At 40.2% G+C, this 21,449-nt stretch overlaps 1 protein-coding gene across 1 annotated transcript in view; it reads right to left on the bottom strand.

Moving 5' to 3' along the window:
* LOC129084645 (antigen WC1.1-like) overlaps positions 1 to 19,335 on the bottom strand; it is a 155,183-nt gene extending 135,848 nt beyond the window's left edge. The window contains 4 exon segments of the mRNA XM_054590837.1: positions 9,262 to 9,579; positions 9,673 to 9,981; positions 14,767 to 15,081; positions 19,269 to 19,335. Of these exon segments, the coding sequence (XP_054446812.1) occupies positions 9,262 to 9,579; positions 9,673 to 9,981; positions 14,767 to 15,081; positions 19,269 to 19,335 (1,009 nt within the window).
* Between the last annotated feature and the right edge of the window lie 2,114 nt (positions 19,336 to 21,449).

The raw sequence follows: 21,449 nt of genomic DNA, 5'->3' as shown, positions 1-21,449 counted from the left end.
CTCGGGGCTGCAGCAGTAGCCCCCAGAGAGACATTTTTCAAAAGGGGAGCTGAGGTGTGATGTGCAGGGACCCCGGGCATGTGCATCTGCCCAAGCAACAGGAGGGAGGACTGTGGATACAATCTGCTCCCAATCAGTACACCGGGGAGGTTTGATCAAAGTGGTTTCTTGGCCCCAGCCTGGTAGAGTGGCATAGAGTAGGGAGTGTGGGCCGCAGCGTGCTGTGAGGGCAGTGGGCTGGGGACTGTGCACCTGAAATCAAGTGAGACCAGGCTGGGCCCCCTTCCTTGGCAGAACTTCAGGGAAGGGAAGTTGAACCCAGATGCCCAAATCTGGCAGGAACAGGAAAGATCTGTAAAACCAGCTGGGAAGGCTTAACACCCTGCACGGGGCTTTTCTGCAAAAGTAAGACAGCAAGCATAATCCCAAAAAGGGCCAAGTTTTAATTTCCTCACTGGCAGACAAAGTACACTGGGTCCCAGGGCCCGATTTCACTGAGGCCATCAAAACAGAAAGTTAAGAAAGGGTACAACAAGGGGGATTCTGGGTGCTGCCCAGACTTGGCTCACACACAGAGCTGCAGACTACACCAAGCGGGAGAGAGCTGACTCTCTTACACAGATTGTCCCCAACCCCTCATGAAACACACATCTATCTTAGCAGAAACTATACAATATTGGAAATAAACTGGGACAGATAAGACGGAAGGAGTAGGGGCAGAAGGATTGCACTCACAATTTTCCCAGAAGACTGAACAGTGCCTCCCAGGTGAGACACACACGCCTCACCTTCTTGATCCCCAAAAAAGCTCCCTCTAGAGTCAGGGGAGGAGACACAGGCAGTGTTGCCAGAAGTTGGATGACCCACCCCAGGACCCTGAGCTGACAGAAAACCAGAGACAGATCCGGAAGGAAGTCAGAAGGTGAATACAAACAGCTGAGATGAATTCCACCTTGGTCTTCATCAGGACTTGTGTGTTTTTTTCTCTTTCTCTGTCTTTTATTCCTTTCATATAGCATTTTAATATTTCTTCTTTCACTTTCTTTTTCCCTTCTTATAAGAGTCTTATTTCTTTTCCACCTTTTATAAACAGTGGCTAGTTGGGTGAAATACCATGGTTATTGGTGTACTTCTCCAGTGAAAGTCCTATTTGTTCAGTATTTGTTTGCTCTTTAAATCCTACAGAATACTCTCAGCCTCCTTACTCCATTTCACCTTCCCCCACCCCCTGATCAGTTGAGTGAGGAATTTTATTTCATTTCTTTCCTCTTGTCTCAACCTGGGATTTACTTCTTACTCTTATTATAGTTTACTTCACCTATCTTCTCAAAGTCATTTTTCTTTATGGTAGACATCTCATGTTCACTTTTCATTTTTGTACAATATTCTTATTCTTTCTCTACCTTTATTATACTTCATTCAGCTGTCATTGCTATTGACCCTGCTGTGGTTTTTTCGATTTTGCTTCTGTTGGTCCAATACATTTTCAATTTTACTTCAAACCTCATAGTATACTATTCCCTTTTCTTACCCCATTGTTTTATTCACCCTTTTGTGTTTTATTTACATTTTAATTTTTGTTCTCCCCCTTTCTTCCTTGGTTCTATCCCTCCTTTTATCAGTTCTCTTTGCTCTTACCACTTAATAACATTTCCCCACTTTTAGTCATCTCATATTTCCTTTGTCATATTTTATAATCTCTGTAATCTCTTAACCTATATTAACCTTTGCTCAGTTGTGGTTGAGATTGCTGGTGTGGTAGAGGGGTTCTTTCTGATGATGTAGGTTTGGTTGTCTGGTAACACTGCTTCATTAACCAATGCCTATACAACAGCATACAAGACAAATTGGGAGTTGTGACTGCCAGTAAGACTGCTGGATGGGAGAATGTATCAACAAATAAACCACCAGGTAAAGGCCAAGTACAACAAAAGAGCCCATGCAAACAGAAGAAAGGACAATCCTAGAGTGTCTAGATAAGGAGATCAAAGACACTGCACTACTGAGTCCAACAGAAGTCCACTCTAAAAAGACAGGCAAGGCATAGCAGAGCACCCTGAGATTCAGAAACAAACAAAAAGTTTCACTTAAATAGGGCGACAAAGAAAGAACCCCCAATCGAAAGGAATAGAAGAATCCTCAGTAATAGAGCTAAATGAAATGGAGACAAGCAATCTATCATACCTAGAATTCAAGAGAATGGTTATAAGGATGCTCAAGGAACTTAGGGGCAACTACAAGGAGCTGAGTGGGAACTACAACAGCATGAAAAAGGAAATAGAAACTATTAACAAGAACCAGAAAGAAATGAAGAACACAATATCTAAAATAAAAAATACACTAGAAGGAATTACAAGCAGGCTGGATGAAGCAGAGGGCCGAATTAGTGAGCTGGAAGACAGGTAGAAAGAAATAACCAGGCAGAGCAACAGTATGAAAAAAGACTCAAAAAAAGTATGAGGATTGCTTAAGGGAACTTTGGGACAACATGAGATGCAACAACATTTGAATCATAGGAACACAGAAGGAGAACAAAAGGAGCAAGGGTTAGAAAACCTGTTTGAAAAAATAATGACAGACAACTTCTCTAACTTGGAGAGGAAAAGCCATGCAAGTTCAGGAAGCATATAGGTCCCAGTCAAAAGTAACCCAAAGAGGCCCACTCCAGGACACAGTATCATTAAAATGCCAAATTTCAAAAACAAAGAAAGAATCTTAAAGGCAGCAGGGGAGAAAAAGATAGTAACATACAAGGGAGCTCCGCTAAGGCAGGAGGCTGATTTCTCAATAGAAACACTTAAAGCCAGAGGGAATGGCAAAAATTGTTCCAAGTAATGAAAGGCAAAGGCCTGCGAACAAGACTACTCTACATTGCAAAGCTGTCATTTAAAATGGAAGGTGAAATAAGGAGTTTCCCAGAAAAAAGAAGGTTAAAAGGACACCACTTCACTAAACCAGTATTGAAAGACATGCTAAAGTGACTCCTTTAAGAAGATGAAGCAAAAGAGTGAGAAAGAGAGTAACACAGGTACAAAAGGAAAAAATGGCACTGAATAGGTACCTTTCTGTAGTAACTTTAAATGTAAATGGATTAAATGTTCCAATCAAAAGACATAGGGTAGCTGAATGGATAAAAAACATGACCCATATATATGCTGTCTGCAAGAGGCCTGGAAAAAAAGACCTATACAGATTAAAAGGGAAGGGTGGATAAAATATTCCAAGCAAATGGAGGGGGAAAGAAAAAGCCAGAATAGCAATACTTATATCAGACAAAAATAGATTTCAAAACAAAGGCCATAAAAAGAGACAAAGAGGTGATTTCATAATTCTAAAGGGAAGAATCCACCAGGAAGCTATAAACATTATAAACATATATGCACTCAACATAGGAGCACCCAAATATATAAGGAAAAGTTAGAGGGCTTCGAGGAAGAGATAGACAGCAACACACTTATAGTAGGGGATTTCAACATGCCATATAAACAATGTACTGACCTGCCACCCAAGGAATCAACAGGGGTATTGTGGCATTGAATGGCATGTTAGATCAAATGGGCTTAACTGATATGTATAGAACCTTTCAGCCCAAAGAAGCAAATACACATTCTTTTCAGATACACATGGAACATTTTCAAAGATAGACCACATGGTAGGACACAAAACAAGCCTCAACAAATTCGAGAAAATTGATATCATATCAAGCATTTTATTGGATCACAATGGCTTGAAACTAGAAACCAACGTCAAGTGAAAATCTTAAAAACAGTCAAATTCATGGAGACTGAAGAACATGTTATTAAACAATGAATTGTTAAACAATGAGATCAAGGAAGAAATTAAAAAGTTTCTGGAAAAAAGTGAAAATGAACACACAACAATCCAAAACCTACGGGACACAATGAAGGCAGTTCTGGGAGGGAAGTTCATAGAAGTACCAGCCTATGAATCCAGGAGCTGGTTCTTTGAAAAGATAAACAAAATCAACAAATCTTTAACCAGACTTATCAAGAAAAAAAGAGAAAGATGACCCAAATAAATAAAATCAGACACAAAAGAGGAGAAAGTAGAGCTGATACCACAGAAATTAAAAGGATTATAAGAAATCACTATGAACAACTATATACTAAGACATTTGAAAACCTGAGCAAAATGGACAAATTTCTAGAAATGTATAATCTTCCAAGACTGAGTCAAGAAGAAGCATAAAGCCTGAATAGACGGATATCAGATATTGGACCTGAAGCAGGTCATTGAAAAGCTCCCGGCACAGAAAAGCCCTGAGCTGGACGGAGTCACAGGAGAATTTTTCCAAACATTTAGAGAAGAGCCAATCCCAATTCTTCTCAAACTATTTCAAAGTATCCGAGAAGAGGGAGGGCTTCCAAACTCTTTTTATGAAGCCAGGATTATCCTAATTCCAAAACCAGGTAAAGACACAACAAAGAAAGAAAACTATAGGCCAACATTACTGATGAACACAGATGCTAAAATCCTCAACAAAATATTGGCAAACCTCTTCCAGCAATACTTTAAAAGATAATACACCATGATCAAGTGGAATTCATCCCAGGGAGGCAAGGGTGGTACAATATTCACAAAGCAATAAATGTAATACACTACATAAGTAATACAAAAGACAAAAACGTGATCATGTCCATAGAAGCCGAAAAAGCATTGGATAAAGTTCAGCACCCATACATGATAAAAAACACTCAGCAAAGTGAGAATAGAGGGACATACATCAATATAATAAAGGCCAGGATGAGAAATCTACAACGAATATCATATTCAATGGGCAAAAACTAAAAGCTTTCCCACTAAGATCAGGGTCAAGACAAGGGTGTCTGCATTCACTACTTCTATTCAACATATTATGGGAAGTTCTAGCAACAGTGGTCAGAGAAAGGGCATCCAAATGAAAAAGGAGGTAACCTCTTTTTTTTGAGGTACTCCTATAATCCACCAAAAAACTACTCAACCTAAATGAATTTGGTAAAATTGTGGGATACAAAGAAACATTGAGAAATTGAATGCATTTTTGTAGGAACAAATTTAACCAAGGAGTAAAAGACCTGAACTCAGAAAACTACAGAACATCGAGGAGAGAAATTAAGGGAGACACAAATAAATGGAAACATATACTGTGTTCATGGATTGGAAGAATTAACATAATTAAAATGTCCGTATTACCCAAAGCAACCTGTAGATTCAATCCAATCTCTATTAAAACACCAATAACATATTTCAGATATAGAACAAACATTTCAAAAATGTCTCTGGAACCATAAACAACCCTGAATAGCCTCAGCATTTTTGAGAAAGAAGAACAAAGTAGGAGAGACCAAAATACCTGATATCAAACTATATTACAAGGCCACAGTAATGAAAACAGTCTGGTACTGGCATAAGAACAGCCACATAGACCAATGAACAGAACAGAGAACACAGAAATAAACCCATGTCAATATGGTCATTTAATATTTGACCAAGGGGGCAGGAACCTAAAATGGATTAAATGTAGTTCCTTCAATAAGTGGTGTTTGGAGATCTGGACAAGTGCACGCAAAAAAAATGAAGCTTGGTTACCAACTTACCCCAGACACCAAAATAAACTCAAGATGCATAAAAGACTTAAATATAACTTGTGACACCTTGAAAGTCCTAGAAGAAGACATAGGCAGGAAAATTTCAGATATCCCATACAGCAATATTTTCACTGCTACATCACCCAGGGCAAGGGAAAAAAAAGGAAAAAAATAAACAAATGGGACTACATCAAACTGAAAAGCTTCTGCACTAAAGAAAACATTAACAAAATGGAAAGGGAACCAACTGTATGGGAAAACATATGTGCCAATGATACCTTGGACAAGGGTTTGATCTTCAAAATATATAGAGAACTCACATGGCTCCACACCAGGAAGACAAGCAATCCAATTAAAAAATGGGCAAAGGACCTGATCAGACACTTCTCCGAGGAACACATACGAAGGGCCCATAGACACATGAAAAAAATGCTCAACATCACTAGCCATCAGAGAGATGCAAATTAAAAGCACAATGAGATACCAATGGTCACACTAATGACCATCATTTTACATTAGTGATGGTCAGAATAGCCATCATTAATAAATGAACAAACAACAAGTGCTGGTGAGGTCGTGGAGAAAAGAGAACGCCTGTTCACTTTTGGTGGGAATGCAGACTGGTATAGCCACTGTGGAAAATAGTATGAAATTTTCTCAGAAAAAAAGAGAAAAAAACTAAAGATGGAAGTACCTTTCGATCAAGTGATCCCACTGCTGGGACTAATCCTGAATCACCAATTCAAAAGAACCTATGCACCCCAATATTTATAGCAGTATTATTTACAATAGCCAACTGCTGGAAACAGACTCAGTGCTCAACAGTAAATGCATGGATCAAAAAACTGTGGTACATTTACACAATGGAATACTACGCAGCAGAAAGAAAGAAGGAGCTCCTGCCCTTTGAGACAGTATGGATGGAACTGGAGAGCATTATGCTAATTGAAATAAGCCAGGCGGTGAAAGACAAATACTGTATGATCTCACCTGTAAGTGGAACTTAATCAACAAAACAAGGAAGTGAGCAAAATAGAACCAGAGACATGGAAATAAAGAACAAACTGACAATGACTAGAGGGGAGTGTGGAAAACAGGGGAAAGAAGGCGAAGGGGCAAGCAAAGGAACACGAATGCTCATGAGCATGGACAATGGTGGGGGATTGACGGTGGGGGCGGGGAGGGACTGGATAGGGGTTAGCAATGGGGGAAAAGACAGGAGAACTGTTACCAAACAACAGTAAAAAAAGGAATTTAGGCCTTATTTAAGGATGTGTCTAGCATGACCTGTGAAAAAAACTGGTGGATCCTGCAAACTGTGGTTTACAGAAATCATAACATAGTATTCACTACAGCATGAGCTGTCTTAGTATATTGACAGCTCAAGCTGTACAAGTCAGGGAAATTGGTGTTTTGTGATTGATTTGGCAGATGTTGTCTTTTCTATTTTTACTTAGGAAAAAAAGTAAAAGTCAATTTACATTTATGTGGGACGGACTCTAATATCAATTCACTGCATTTCTACTATATTTAATTTTCCTGTGTATTGTTCCAGCTGAAATTGATGAACATTCTACATAACAATTGGCCTGTATTCTTTAAAAAGACCCGTGTCATGAAATATAAAGAGTCAGAAAGTGTTCCATATTAAAGAAGACTAAATGGACATGATAACTGAATATAGCACATTACTCAGATCTTTTAGCTGTGAACAACATACTTGGATCGCTCAGCAAAATCTGAATACAGCTTATGGACCTTATAATAATAATAGAAGATACTAATATTATAACAATGTTAACTTCTGGAATTTGATCATTGTCCCAAGGTTATGTTAAGGGAATTCTTTGAAGTATTTTAAGGGTAAAGGGACACCATGTCGGCAACCTACCAATTTTACCTACTAATTCAGAACAATTTTACATATTCAGGGAGAAATGGGGCAGGAGAAAGAGAGAAAAAGAGAGAAGGAGAGAAAGAGAAAGGGAGGGAAGAAGAGAGATAGAGAGAGGGAGAGGGGGAGAGAGGGAGAGAGAAATTATAACAAGATACTAACATTGGTGGAATGTGGGAAAAGACTATCTGGGAATTTTTTTCTTGCAAGTTTTCTGTGAGTCTCAAATTAGTCAAAATAAAAATATAGAAATATAAAAGGTGAAAACAATTCAGAGAGAATCTTTGAGACACTTTCACTAAAAGACATACTAAGAACATCAGAAACATGAAATGCCTAGGAAAAAACCTGGTGGAAGATGTGTAAAACCTCTGAGAGAAAATGAAGACTGAAATGAACAAAGAAATACCATGTAAATGAGTGGGGAGACTCAATATTTTCAAGGTTAATTATCTTCAAGTCAAATGGTTGAATAAATCTAATCTCAATCAAAATGCCATCCTACGTTTTTAGGGGATGAAAAATGACAAGCTGATTTTAAAATTCATAGGCTATGCAAAAGGCTGAGAAAGATGAACACATACACAAGAAAAGCAACAAAGTTAGAGGAGTTATTATAAAGTAACTTCTTTTACATTTTCTAGACCTGCTATGGAGTTACAATAACTGAGAAATTGTGGTAGTGGTGCCAGGATAGACAAATGATACAGTGGAGCAGCAAATAAACTGGAAAAAGACTCATACATGCAGTCTATACAAAGGTGGCGCTGCAGTAGGGAAGACTCTGTTAAGAAAAAGATTCTGAGTCAGTTGGATATCCATTAAAAAATACAAAATTGGACCCTTAACTCACACCATACACAGATATTAATTCCCCAGAAAGATTGTACAATTATATGTAAAAGAAAAATAATGAAGCTTGTATAAGATACCCTTGGAGAATATTTTGTGATGTTCAGGTAAGCAAAGTTCTCTTAAAAAAGATGTAAGAAACCTTAAATGTACAGGAAAACGTTGATAAGTTATACTTCATTAAAATTAAGAACTTGGCTCAACAAAGAACATCATATAATTAAGAGAGTAAATAAAAGGCTAAGGATTAAACATGTAATATAATATACATACCTGCAGCAAAAATCATTGTCATGGTAATTTGTAGCATTATATTTGTAATAGTCAAGAATTGGAAGCAACTCAAATCTATCATCAATTGAATTGACCAATGCATGGTCATGTGATCATTCAATGGAATGCTCTGTACCAATAAATATGAATAAAATACTGCTTAAGCAATACTATGAATGAATTCCAAACAGAATATGGAGTCAAAGAAGTTAGACACACAAAAAACATTTCAAAATTTTTTTGAAGTTCAAAAAATGACAAAAATATTCTATGGTAGTAGAAGTTAGAAAAGTGGTCTCGTTGGAGAGGAGGGAGGGCAGAGTGATTAGTGGGAAGTGAAGTGGCTTCCTGGGTGCTTTTAATCATCTCTTGATTAATCTGGGGTGGGGCACATGGCTGAGGTGTACACTTATTACTTACACATTCTCTATGATCATACTTCAATAAAATGTTTATTTGAAAAATACTATTTCTCCTAACACTTCTTACTTTGAACAACAACAACAAAAAAAGAATGAACTATGAGAAGAACCATATATCTTATTTCTCTGAAATACCTTACTTTTGAAGGCTGCTTTTCCACACTTTCTGGTCATAGAGACATTTCACTTAAGAAACACCCTCAGTACCAGGCAGCCCTTCCCTTTCTCTTACCCGAGCAGATCACAGAGGCCGTGTTCCCGTGGGTACAGCCAGGAATGCCCAGGGCAGTCATCGGGCACTTCCACAGGAAGGACTCAGCCCCTGAGCAGTGAAACTGGGCTTTCCAGATCTGGTCACCTCCTTCCACAAGGTGGGCTCCTCCTGGGGTAGAGAGGGCGACTCCGCAGCCGAGCTGACGACAGACAACGTTGGCATTGGCCATGTTCCAGTGGGAGGCACAGAGCACTCTCCATCCTCCAGAAATATTCACCTCCACTTGGCCCTCACACTGAGAGGTGCCATTTTTCATGAGCCGCACTTCCGTGTATGCTGGTAGGAGAGAACAGGATTTTATCAAAACCTCATGTCTTTCTTTCCCCAAGAGAGTATGCAGGGAGGTTAAAGTCCTGCTCTGCATCTCACCTGAACAGACAACTTGAACAGCCCCTCTGTGCTGGCAAGCACCTCCTGGACAGGGCGGCCTGGGGCAGACACTGAGCTCAGGCTCCTGGCCCTCACACCGGAACTCTTCAGCCAACACCCGTCCATCTGACCCTCTGGAGGGCACATCCACCAGGACAGACACAGCTTTGCCACAGCCCAGCTCCGCACAGATGACCTGGGCAGTGGGCCATGTGAAGTTCTCATCAGTCACTGGAATCCAGTCTCTTCCAGAACGTGCTTCGACTCGCCCTGAGCAGGGTCCACCCCCTCCAGCCAGACGAGGAAATCCTAAGAGAAAAAACGAACAAATGAGTGAAGTGTTTATGATTCTGGTTAGGCAATTGGAAATATGTCATAGGCAATGGTGTGAAAGTTTTGCTTTACTGGTGGTGGGGAAAGGAAAAGGATTGTGACAATTACTGTCAGAATTGCTTTTTCAAAAGAAATTTCTGAAGAGAAATGTACACTTTGAAGTTGTTACAAATGAGATTTCCTTACGTAGTGATGTAGCAATTACAGGGCACAAGGAAATTGCACTGTGGCACTGTAGTGGGCTTTTAAAGTTGGGTGTAGAAGTACGAATAACTAAATTAACACACAATTAAATAAAAAATGTCCATGGAATCCAAGAGCTTAGAGGCCTATCAGGCAGAGAAGGTTAGAAGCACATACTGAGATTTCTGGGGTTAGAAGTCTATGCAGCTTTATCTCAGCAGCCGACCTTCAAGTGACTGAGGACAGGGAAAATGATGAGGGTGGATCCATGAGTGCAGGCCAAACTGTAGAGAGACCTATAACTCAAGGGAGGACACATAGATATAACCGGTCCACTTTTATGGTTTCACATTTTATTTTTGCCATAATTTTTGAAGGCAGAAATTCCAAGAATTTTTTAGGTGACCTGATTGTGGAAGAAGCTGTCCGAAGATGAGCTTGGATGTTAAGAAAACACCAAGAGTCATAGGAAAAGGAGTGCTGGTCCTAGTCATCTTTCCTGAACCCTAGGATTTGCTGATGGACCTGGGAGAGAGAGAGCCCTCAGGGGGAATATGTCAGACAGCTGAGTTTGCTGATGGCTACATGCTGGGGAATCTAAGCCAATGCTAAGGAGTAAGAGTAACTGAGGTATGTTAATCTATCTGTATGCTAAGTGTATATACCTCTCCTTCTTGGATTCTTGAGGTGAGACGCCAGCATGCTGTAAAAAGGAGAGGGAAAAGAAGGAAGCAGAGAGCAAACAAACTATAATTTGGAGACTTCTAAAGTGCAAAAGCTTTAGTATAGATGAAAGGTATAAAATTTGGAATAAGTACCTGTGGAACAAGTCTTAACACATTTTATCACCTGTGCTCCTCCAATCTATCACTTAACCACAAGGCTACAAGAGAAAAAATGAGTTTATATACATGTGAATGCACGTGCGCGTGCGCGCGTGCACACACACACACACACACACACTTTGAAAAAGAGTTTTTAACACACATTGTAAAAAAGACTCATTCTGAGTCTCCCTTACTAAAATACATTTCTTCAGCATGTCACATAACATGACCCTACATTTTCATATTGACTAAAGGTATTCACTTCTGCGATGTGACAAATCTTCCCACTGATCTCTGATTGGTAAGGAGATTTTAATATCTGTGCAAGACTGGTATTGCTAGTGAGAAGTGAAGTTTTAATAACTCAGTACTTCCATAGGTGTTATCGTCTAAAGTAAAATAATATTGGAATTCTCCACAGATAATATTTATTTGTTTTGTGCTATTTATATGCTTATGGAACAGTAAATGAAGTTTCTGTACATATGAGCGCAGGAAGAAGCTGACTGACATGGAGATTCTCACTGAACTTCTGAACGGCTTTGGCTTACCTGAGAAAAAAGAGTGAGTGAAATTTTCAGGGTTGGCTCTAGGCTTACATTGAGAGTTTCTGTTCAGCTCTTTATCCTTTTATTGGAAATTCGTCTCCCTGAGCTGACCTGAAAAATGTCTGGACACATTTTCAAAAATCTGCTTAAGCAGAAGATATGACAGAGGACAAGTAGTTTTGACAAGAAATACTGAATCTGGAATTAATGCTTAACCTAATACTACAGAAACCCCAAAGTACCAACGTAAGTTGAAAGTAACAAAAACCCCATAAAATCTGAAATCTGTGTCTTGTGCTGTAGTTAACTATGCTTACTATGAATCATAAATAAGAAAAGAAATGGACACACCTTTACTCTGGTTAAAAAGGAGGGAGGTACGAAGCCCACACCAAGGAGAATATGGATGGACCCTTTCAGGGCTAAGATTAAAGATCAACAAGCTTTAAAAGCTGTACATAATACTGGGAATCCTCAAGCACTGTGTTCTTATTTTAAGCCAGAGAAGACAGAATCTGGGGAGGCTTTTTCATAAGAGAGACTTGTTACAGAGGGAGGGAATACAGTTGGCTCCAGACTTAGCCTCTTCTGTGCCTGTTTTATTCCCTCAATGCCAGCTCCATGTCCCAGGTTATTACACAACATCTCAATTCCCCTAGGGCCCACTATTAAGTACATATTGTGGCCCATTATCCTGGGTGATTCACCTCTACACATCTATCTATTTTCCAAATTTAGCTCATTTGCATGAGAGACATCAACCTGAGTTACAGGAGGCATCTCAGGGGGCCAGGTGTCTAGGAAACTACTCTTTCTGCACCTGGGCCTGAGCCTGGAAGATCCCCAATTTTCTATATCTCTGCTTGTGCTTAGGGTTCCTTTGGCCACAGGAAATACTCCCTCTCACTGTTATAGCCTTATTTTGTCTTGATTTTTATCTAGAGAAGCAAGAGAGCAAGGATGGCCAGGTTGGGTATTATCACACTTCATCAAGGTCCCATTTTTATTACTTCACCTTTGACCAACCCTGTCTCCTCTGTCCTGCCTGTAGTTGTGACTGACCTGCCTTCACACCAACAACTCTCAAAGTTTTGATGTCAGCCTCACCTACATCTGTACCCTCTGGCTCCTCATCCATCAGTCCAAGATCATACTATTCTCATTGAAATAGAAAGCCTTACTGTCTGAGGTGTGGGAAATGTCTCCATTGGTTGTGGTATTTGGCCACTCAGAGACCCACAAAGGTCCAAGTGTCTTCCTTAAGGCCAAACTTGCTCTGTGCCCGTGGGCTGTGCATTCCCCTATGAAGCCAGAGGTTGTTGGCATGAACTTTCTATCAGGGTCCAGCAAAGAGCAAGGAGAGTGGGACGCTGGAGGCCCAGAAATGGAGACAAAAATTGAGTCTCTGATTGAGAGAAGATCAAAAGAGAGGGAGAAGGGAGACTACAAATGAGGCATCTCCAAATTTTGTAGACAGGTCTGATATTTACCTAGGAGAAAAATATTTGAAAACAATATTGGGAGTCCATTTCATGTACAAAAAAATACAAACGTTTTTGTAGAGTTTGCTATGTTTCGGGAATTCTGATAGGTAAATCATAATAAAAGGAAGTTCTTATCTTTGTAGGGCTTTATTTCTAGTGGAGGATAAACTTGAGTACACAGGCTTAAGGCCTCTGCTCAGTGCTGAGAGATGTAGATAGCGAAAGGAAAGGAAATTGCCTCTTCAGAGGCATATTTATATTAAATGACCTCATCAAAAGCTAAATGAAAACTATGGTCAGATATATCCTTGTCTGGTGTCCTGCTATATAGATATCCTGTATCCTTATGTAAGTTACTTAATATTTCATTACTGGGATGCTGTTTCTGCCACTTTCATCTTTTCCCTTTCTCAACCTGAATCAATCTTGTAACTCATTCTTCTCAATCTCTACAACCAGCCATACAGAATTATCATAAATGCCCACACAGTGTTCTCTACACCACACCTGTACTCTGTGCTGCTCAGAGAGCCCCATATGTGCCCTTGGAAGATCCCAGTGTCATTCTCACCACCCACAGCTACTGGAAACCTCTTCTACCTCCTGCAAAAATTGTTTGTACCCTTATTCCTATTCTTGTCAAATGAATCCCCAAATGCAGTGAGCTGTCAGGGATAAATCATATAATTCTTACATAAAAGACACATATTAATACTTTCTTACCTTCACCATTGCTTTAACGGTGCAAATGTCCCTCCAAAGTTTGTGTTTATACTGACATTTAGAAGAAAAAATGAAGAATCTTTTCATGTAACAATAAATTGAGAACTTACGACCCAAAGCATTTCATCCAAAGATCTCTGGTTCTACTGGCCAAAGACGACAAACACTTAGGTGTGAATTTACAGAGCATTGCAATTTGGCACAAATCCCTCAATTCCTGTCCGATTTGTTTAATGATATCCCCTGTGCTTCTGTTCCTACTACTCTAGTGCAAAACAGTGTCTCACATTGTACACACAGAAACAATTCAACCAAGGAAAGGACATCCTCATTCTTGACCCTCCCTCTGAGAGGCTGGCTCACCATACAAAGGGAATATGTGTGCAGTGATTTGCAAAATCACTTACAAAATCATTCTCACAAAAGTAAAATTTTAAAAAATCATGAAGATTGATTTTAATTGATAGTACTAAAATGAACTTTTGTCACCCAAGAAGGGAACAACCGTAATTGAGACATTAAGAAGAAAGTAGAAGAATCCTGTCATTCACAGGTGTTTTGTGCACTTGGGGATTGTGGGTAGAGGTCTCATATTCCCTAGCCCATCCACCTTCTATTGCCCCAGCGATCGGACACGAGCTTCCTTGGGACTTGTCATTCACTCTCCCGACCATACCTGAGCAAATGACTCCTGCATTCTCCCCAGGGTTGCAATAAAACGGCCCCCGGGCCTGGGAAGGGCACTTCCCCACATGGGACTCCTTTTCTGTGCACTTCCCACTGTCCAGCCAGATCCGTCCTATTCCTGCCCCAATGTCAGTGGCCTTGAAGTCTTCTCCACAGCCAAGCTGTCTGCACGGGCAGTGTGGAGGGAAGCCTCCTTCTCCTCCGGTCCGTTCCGCAACGCGCCCCCCTAGCCCCCATGCCAGGGCTCAGACTCCCATCCTCGAGGGCCCCCACCTCCTCCCCAGCCAATGGACAATGCGCCGCGCTGACCTGAGCAGATGACCCCCGCGTCCTCCTTGTGCCAGCAGTTGTGCTCTCCCCAGCCCCTGGAAGGGCACTGCCACAGGTGGGACTCCTTTCCTGTGCACTTCACGTCATCCAGCCAGATCTGGCCTGATCCTTCCCCGAAGTGAGCAGAGACCGTGGCATCGAGGGCTTGTCCACAGCCCAGCTGTCTGCACACCACCTGGGCGTTGTTCAGGCCCCAGCCGTCATCACAGACGGTGCCCCAGGAGCCCTGATGAAGGATCTCCACTCTGCCGGCACAGCGACCCTCCCCGTCCATCAGGCGGAGCTGTCCGCTGCCTGAGAAGAGAGAAGCCAATGGAGTATGTACAATGGGGAAAGAGAGAAGGGTTTTCTGCTCCTGTGGGACAAATTCACCTGAGCAGCTGGGATGCACTAGGATCACACCTGTGTCTGGTTTCTTATGGCAGTAATCAGAGTAATAGATTTGAAATATGGGGCGGGGGGGGGGGACCATCCAGACAAATTAAGCAGAAAATACTGTGGTAAGTCTCAGATAGGAAAGTGTTACATGGGCCCTATTAGATTTAACCTTCTGATTTGTAGAGTTCAGCATAGCACCTGTAAAAAATATACAGAAAGTGTTAAAATCGCTACCCTGAGCAGGTATATGAGTTCTGGGTCACTGTAATGGACTGCCAGCTGGATGGATTTCTTATGGTTTATGCACTTTGGTGTCATTAATCTGAGAACTAGAAGAAATAGATTAAAGAGAATGGAATGAAGAACTGAGGCGAGTTCATCAGACATCTCGGGGTGCAGCCATCCATCCTGTGCACATCAGAACTGCTTTCCTTGGTATGTACTATTCAGAGCTGAAAAAGGACCATGACACAGGCCATGCTTTAGCCCAGGAAACTTCACTTAGGCTTTTAGGCTTCAGACTCCAGATTTGGATATTTGGTTTTAAAAAAAATGTACTTTTCTTTGAGTACATTGGGCAACCTTCCACGAGAGATAATGTCAGATGATATTGATTGATATTGGCCAGACATTACACTGGGAATCATAGAATGTTACTTCTTCCCTCTAACAAATCTAATCTTCATGTCAGCAATTGCTATTATTCAAAATACAGAGTTATTTGTTCTCTGGGGAAAATGTCATGTGTTTCTAACTTGAACATAGAACAAAAACAGGTTATGTTCCTGCTTGAAAGTACTTAAACAGTCAATTTTGACAGATCCACTGCATTATTATTCTAAATTTTTACACATGAAAAAGGATGGAAAGAGAAGTTAAATAATGTCTATCAATTTACTTTAAGTAAGTGATAAATTGAGACTAAAATCTAGAACTTTTGTTTTCATTAAGAATGGTACTAATGGGAACAACAAAAAAAGCTAGAAAATGTTTAAAAAAGGAAAGTTATTAGATATGTGGATACCACATGGACTGTATATGCGAAAACTCTAAAAAGTGGAGATTAATTCACTGTTAACCAAGGATCTACAGTTTTCTTTTTTCTTTATGGGAATTTTTCAATCCAGTGCATGGGTTAATAGCACCGAATCCGGGCTCAGGCACGGCAGAGGACTCCTGTTGGGACAGAGAAGCCAGCCTCACTTTGGGGGATACCGGATGCTGGAGTGACCAAATTTGAGGCTTTTAGGCCACTTTCACACAACAGGTTTTCTCCTCAAATATTTGACCAGTGTAAAAGCTGTGAAGAGCAGGGGGCCAAAGAACTACATCAAAAATTTTGGAAAGCGGAGTGGATATTCTCTCATTGTCTTGGGTGCTAAGCTACCAAAACATCCACGCTCTCCACTGAAATCTCTGCGAGCCCATGCCCTAGAGACAGGGAAATATCAGGGGTAGACTGAGTGTTGCCAAAACTGTAACCAAGACTTTTTCCAGCTCAGTTCTAGGTTGTTTTGATATTTGGCTGATCAGCACTCCTTGCCCACCTATCTAGCAGAACAGAAGGTGAATCCTTTCAGATGTTAGAAACAAATACATCTAGAGTATCTTATCTTTTTCATAATCAATTTCTAGCATTCAATAAAAACTTACAAGGCATGTAAAGAGAGAGGACCATATGACAAATTAACAAAGTGGGGAAAAAAAGAGGAGACAAAAACACACATGATAGAGATGGTGAAGTTAGCAGATAAGGATTTTATCTATGATCTATATATTTAAGAATAAAGAGGGAAAGAGAAAAAACAGGTAAAAGGATGAGAAAATAAAATAAAGTTTTATAAGTATATAAAAAATCAAAGTGACAGTGTCAACTGAAAATAAAGTGTCTATAGTGAACAGTTAAATGAATAGATTAAAAGTTTTATATAGAACTTAAGTGACTTAGAGGAGAGGAGAGGAGGAGGACAGGGATGAGGAATGGAGAGGCACAGAGAGAGAGAGACAGAGACAAAGAGACCACAGAAGTAATACTCGAAGAGATAACAGTTGAGAATTTTAATAATGGTTGAACAGTATAACACACATATTCCAGAAGGTCAAAGAGCCCTAAGAATGATATGACCCATACCTAGTAGAGGTGCTGAAAATCAAAGAAAAAGAGAAAAATGTAAGATAATAACAAATGTGTCTACTATAAAGAAGGCAAACAAGGAGGGAAAAAGGAATATAAAGCAGATGGCTCAGTGAAAAGTAAATGATAGAGACTAACCCAACAATATTAGTATTTGCATTTAATGTAAATGGTTAAATACTTCAAGCAAAAGCCAATGTAGATGAAACAACAGAATTCAGGCAAGTGCTATATGAAGGATACCTTATGTCTGAGGGCAAAAAAAGGTTGAAAGTAAAATGATGGAATAATGTATTTATATACTAAGTAAACACTAACCGTCAGTCAAGTGGAGTAGCTATATCAATATCACAAAAGGAAGACTTCAAAACAAGATACACTAATTGAGTTAAAGGGAGAATTTTCATGACTATAATGGGATAAGCCCTTAATACACATAAAAATATCAAAATCAACCATTATTACCATTTAGCCAAGATCCAAGGAACTGGAAGTTTCAAGAAATATAACAAGGAAGTGAGAAACAGAACTTGCTCCTGTTGGGAGGAGCAGAATTTCCCAATGAAAAGAGACAAAGACTTCTGACTGGAGGGGCTTGAAATAAAGAGGAAATAAAGAGGAAACAAGGGGAGGGACAGACAGGTGAGGAGCATTGCAAAAGCAGCCAGAGACCAAGGCCCACACCTACAGGAGCCGGCTCTCCAGGCACATGGCTAGATTATTCTCATTGTAGTAGTTTACACACTGATATCCTGAGTCAGGGGCCCAATTTGGGGCCAGATTTCATGTAGGATCCGCAGGAACTACAAGAGAGAAAATTCATCATAGGAAGTTGATCAGCAGAGGATTCTTCTTAATTAGCAGATCTTGTAGGATGTCACAGACCAAGCTCAAGTAACCCTGTGGGGCTGGGCAAAATTGACAAAGAGAGATACATCCTGACGTTTCTGAGGCTCCATTCCCCTTCTGCTGGGGGTGGGGAGTGGGGATGGAAAGAGCCTTCTGCCTTCAAGGCTAATATTAATTCACTCATGATCACCTACAGTTGGCCTCACTTTTCTCTATTGCACAATGGGGTTTGAGGACCTTCAATCTAAGAGTTAAGAAGGGAAAACATGAGAGACAGGAAGACAAAATTGAGCCAAGAACCCAATGCTGGGGAAAAATTACAGTGAAGTAGAAAAACATTTGAGCTGTCGGTTTATGGGAAAGATAAAGAAAATTCAAGTCAGGCTTAGACTGCAGGTGCAGGGCTCGCTGGAGGTGCAATTATACTTCAAATTGGAAGGGATATATAGGCAGGAAGGTTTCTATTTCTGCCCTCATCATGTACATGCACATGTATCATCACCACCACTAACTACCACTTCCAAAACCAAGTCCCACAGTCTGGTTTAGAGAGTGTGGTTCTATGGACTCCTATCTAAAGTGTTGATTCCCCTGGGCAGACATGTTCTTGCTTTCATACTTAAGCTTCACATACTCTTCAAACTTCCCCTCACCCATTTCTCTCTCTCTCTCATGCCCTTCAACAAACACATGCACACGTATGTACACACACACACACAATCTACTGGATAAAAGAGAAGAACTACCAAAATACTGGTTGAGAGAGACATAATATAGAATAGAGGAAGGACAGATCAGACGCCCAGCCTGTGGTCGACCCTCAGCCATAATCCATTGCAGAAGGTGATTTTAGTTTTTAGATGTTGGAGAGGAGTGAAACATCGATTTGGGTCAATCTGAGAATGAGGTTTATATCTCTGCCATAATTTACTTTTAAAGTTGAAAAACAGAGTCCCCACAGGAGAAAAATCAAGTTTGACTGTCATTAAAGATTACATTTGGTGAAAACCAAATAGTCATTAGGGAGGCATTGCCGTTACAACCCCAGGGATCATCTGCCCAGACTCTTGAGAGCTAACCCAGTATCACTGCTGATTTTCAGAAGTGAGGCTCTGCTTACCTTGAGCACTCGCGAGGACACTGAGGAGGAAAAAAGAAAATCCTTGCAGGAAGCAGTGCCCACTCATGATCGTTTTGACCCTCTTGTCTACAGGCAACAGCCTCAATTTCCTCAAACCATACAAGGGATCCTCCTGACCCTTAATGGGGGCTCCCACAGCAGGAAGGGGGTTATATAGTCCCATCCCCTGACATCGCCATCTCCCAGCAGCCAATAGAAACCCTACTTAACATCTTCCCTGCCATCAGAGACTATATGAAAGGAAACTTTCTGAAATTCAAACACCAATTAGATGCTGAATCTTAGATATCTCCTTATATGAGATACAAGGCTTTCTAATGTCAGGTGTTACTCTGCCCCCTCCCCGCTCCCGCAAAGCTGCTACAGAAAATCTGTACTGAAAACTATGTGTGGCTTTCTTTTCTCCACCCTACAGGCCTGGCTCACGGCTGGTTCAGCGCAGCTGGTGAGGTCAGTCAGATGCACTGTTTCTGGGACAGTTCCACCACCCCGTGGGCGAAATAAAAATGATTTTTGCTTAATTAGGTCTAGATCTTTGATGTCACATGTTGTGGGTACAAAGAAACAAGAAGCACCTAACAATAAGAACAAAAAATTAGGATTACAAAGATAAAAATTTTCAGGTATTTCAGGTTTCTTTGGATATAAGTGGAGGTGGGTAAAAGGGGTTGGGAAGAGGGGTAGATAGAGACTTTTCTTAGGGCGATAGGTGCACGATGTGGTGTGCGGATGATGTTTTGTTGAGTTGTACATTGAAACCTGTATGATATTGTGAACCAATATCACCCCAATAAATTTAATTTAAGTAGTTATCAGGTAAATGGGAAAAAAACAGTGAAGCACATCAAGGGAACATGATTATTGGCTTCATAGGGTCGGCTTTTCTCTCATTTTATTTCTGGTTTGTTAGTAAAAGCCTCATAAAGATTAAGAGTTTTTGATGGCAATAAGTATAAAGTCTTTCCTTTCCTTCTCTCACATCACAAAGAATTTATTGTCCCCAAGGCTACCATAATCAGAACAGACACTTCCCCTAAGAATAATTATAGTTTCCTGGGACATGGTGGTACTATAGATTATAAACTAGTTACAAAATTAATCCCTAGTTTACAATGTGGCAATTTGCACCAGACAATCCAGTCTTCAGTGATTAGAAAGTGTATGCCCTTCTACTCCTGGGTCTTCTTTTTCTACATTTCTGTTCCTATGCTTCCCCTTCTGTTCTTTTTCATATAAACTGGTTAGTTCACTTTCACATTGTTTTCAGGTCTCTTTGAAAAAAATACATATGGTGGCTCTAGTAACAATGCTTGGAAATGGAATCAATCTCACACCAGTTTCTTATTTCACCCTTGGTATCAACAAAATAAGTACTAATGTCATCATTTTAGAAATAATGTTTTTAAGATATAATTGACACTTAACATTGTATAAATTTAGGTGTACAATGTGTTGATTTGATATATTTATGTACTGCAAAAATGATCACCACCATAGTTAGGTTACATCTCTATCATGTCACATAATTAATGTTTCATTTTTTGTGGTGGGAAAACTTAAGATCTAGTCTCTTAGCAACTTTGAGGTTTATAATATATTATTGTTGTCTATAATCACAATGCTGTGCATTAGATCTCCAGGATTTATTTATCTACTGGTTGCAAGTTTGTACCTTTAACATCTCCCCAATTCACCCACTTAGCCCCTGGTAACTACCATTCTACTTTCTGCTTTGAATTTTTTTCTTTTATTTTTATTGTTTTTCAAATACAGCTGTCCCCATTATCACCCTATTCCTCTCTTCTGCCCTATCCCCCCTAATTTCCACATTCAATCCATCTTCCCCCGAGCTTATTGTCTTTGTCCACGGGTTGATGACCCATTCCCTTCTCTCCCCTATTATCCCACTCCCACCTCCCCTCTGGTCACCGTCAGTTTGTTCTTTATTTCCACATCTTTGGTTCTATTTTGCTCTCTTGTTTGTTTTGTTGATTAGGTTCTACTTATAGGTGAGGTCATATGGCATTTTTCTTTCACTGCCTGGCTTATTTCACTTAGCATAATACTCTCCAGCTCCACCCATGCTGTCACGAAGGGTAGGAGTTCCTTCTTTCTTTCTGCTTCATAGTAGTCCACTGTGTTAGTGCAACACAGTTTTTT

The sequence above is a fragment of the Pteronotus mesoamericanus genome, unplaced genomic scaffold (assembly GCF_021234165.1).
Source record: "Pteronotus mesoamericanus isolate MK-2021 breed Mesoamerican mustached bat unplaced genomic scaffold, CSHL_Meso_final scaffold_21, whole genome shotgun sequence".
Taxonomy (NCBI): domain Eukaryota; kingdom Metazoa; phylum Chordata; class Mammalia; order Chiroptera; family Mormoopidae; genus Pteronotus; species Pteronotus mesoamericanus.
Note: the sequence above shows the minus strand (reverse complement) of the source record. Positions and strands in the feature narration are given on the sequence as shown.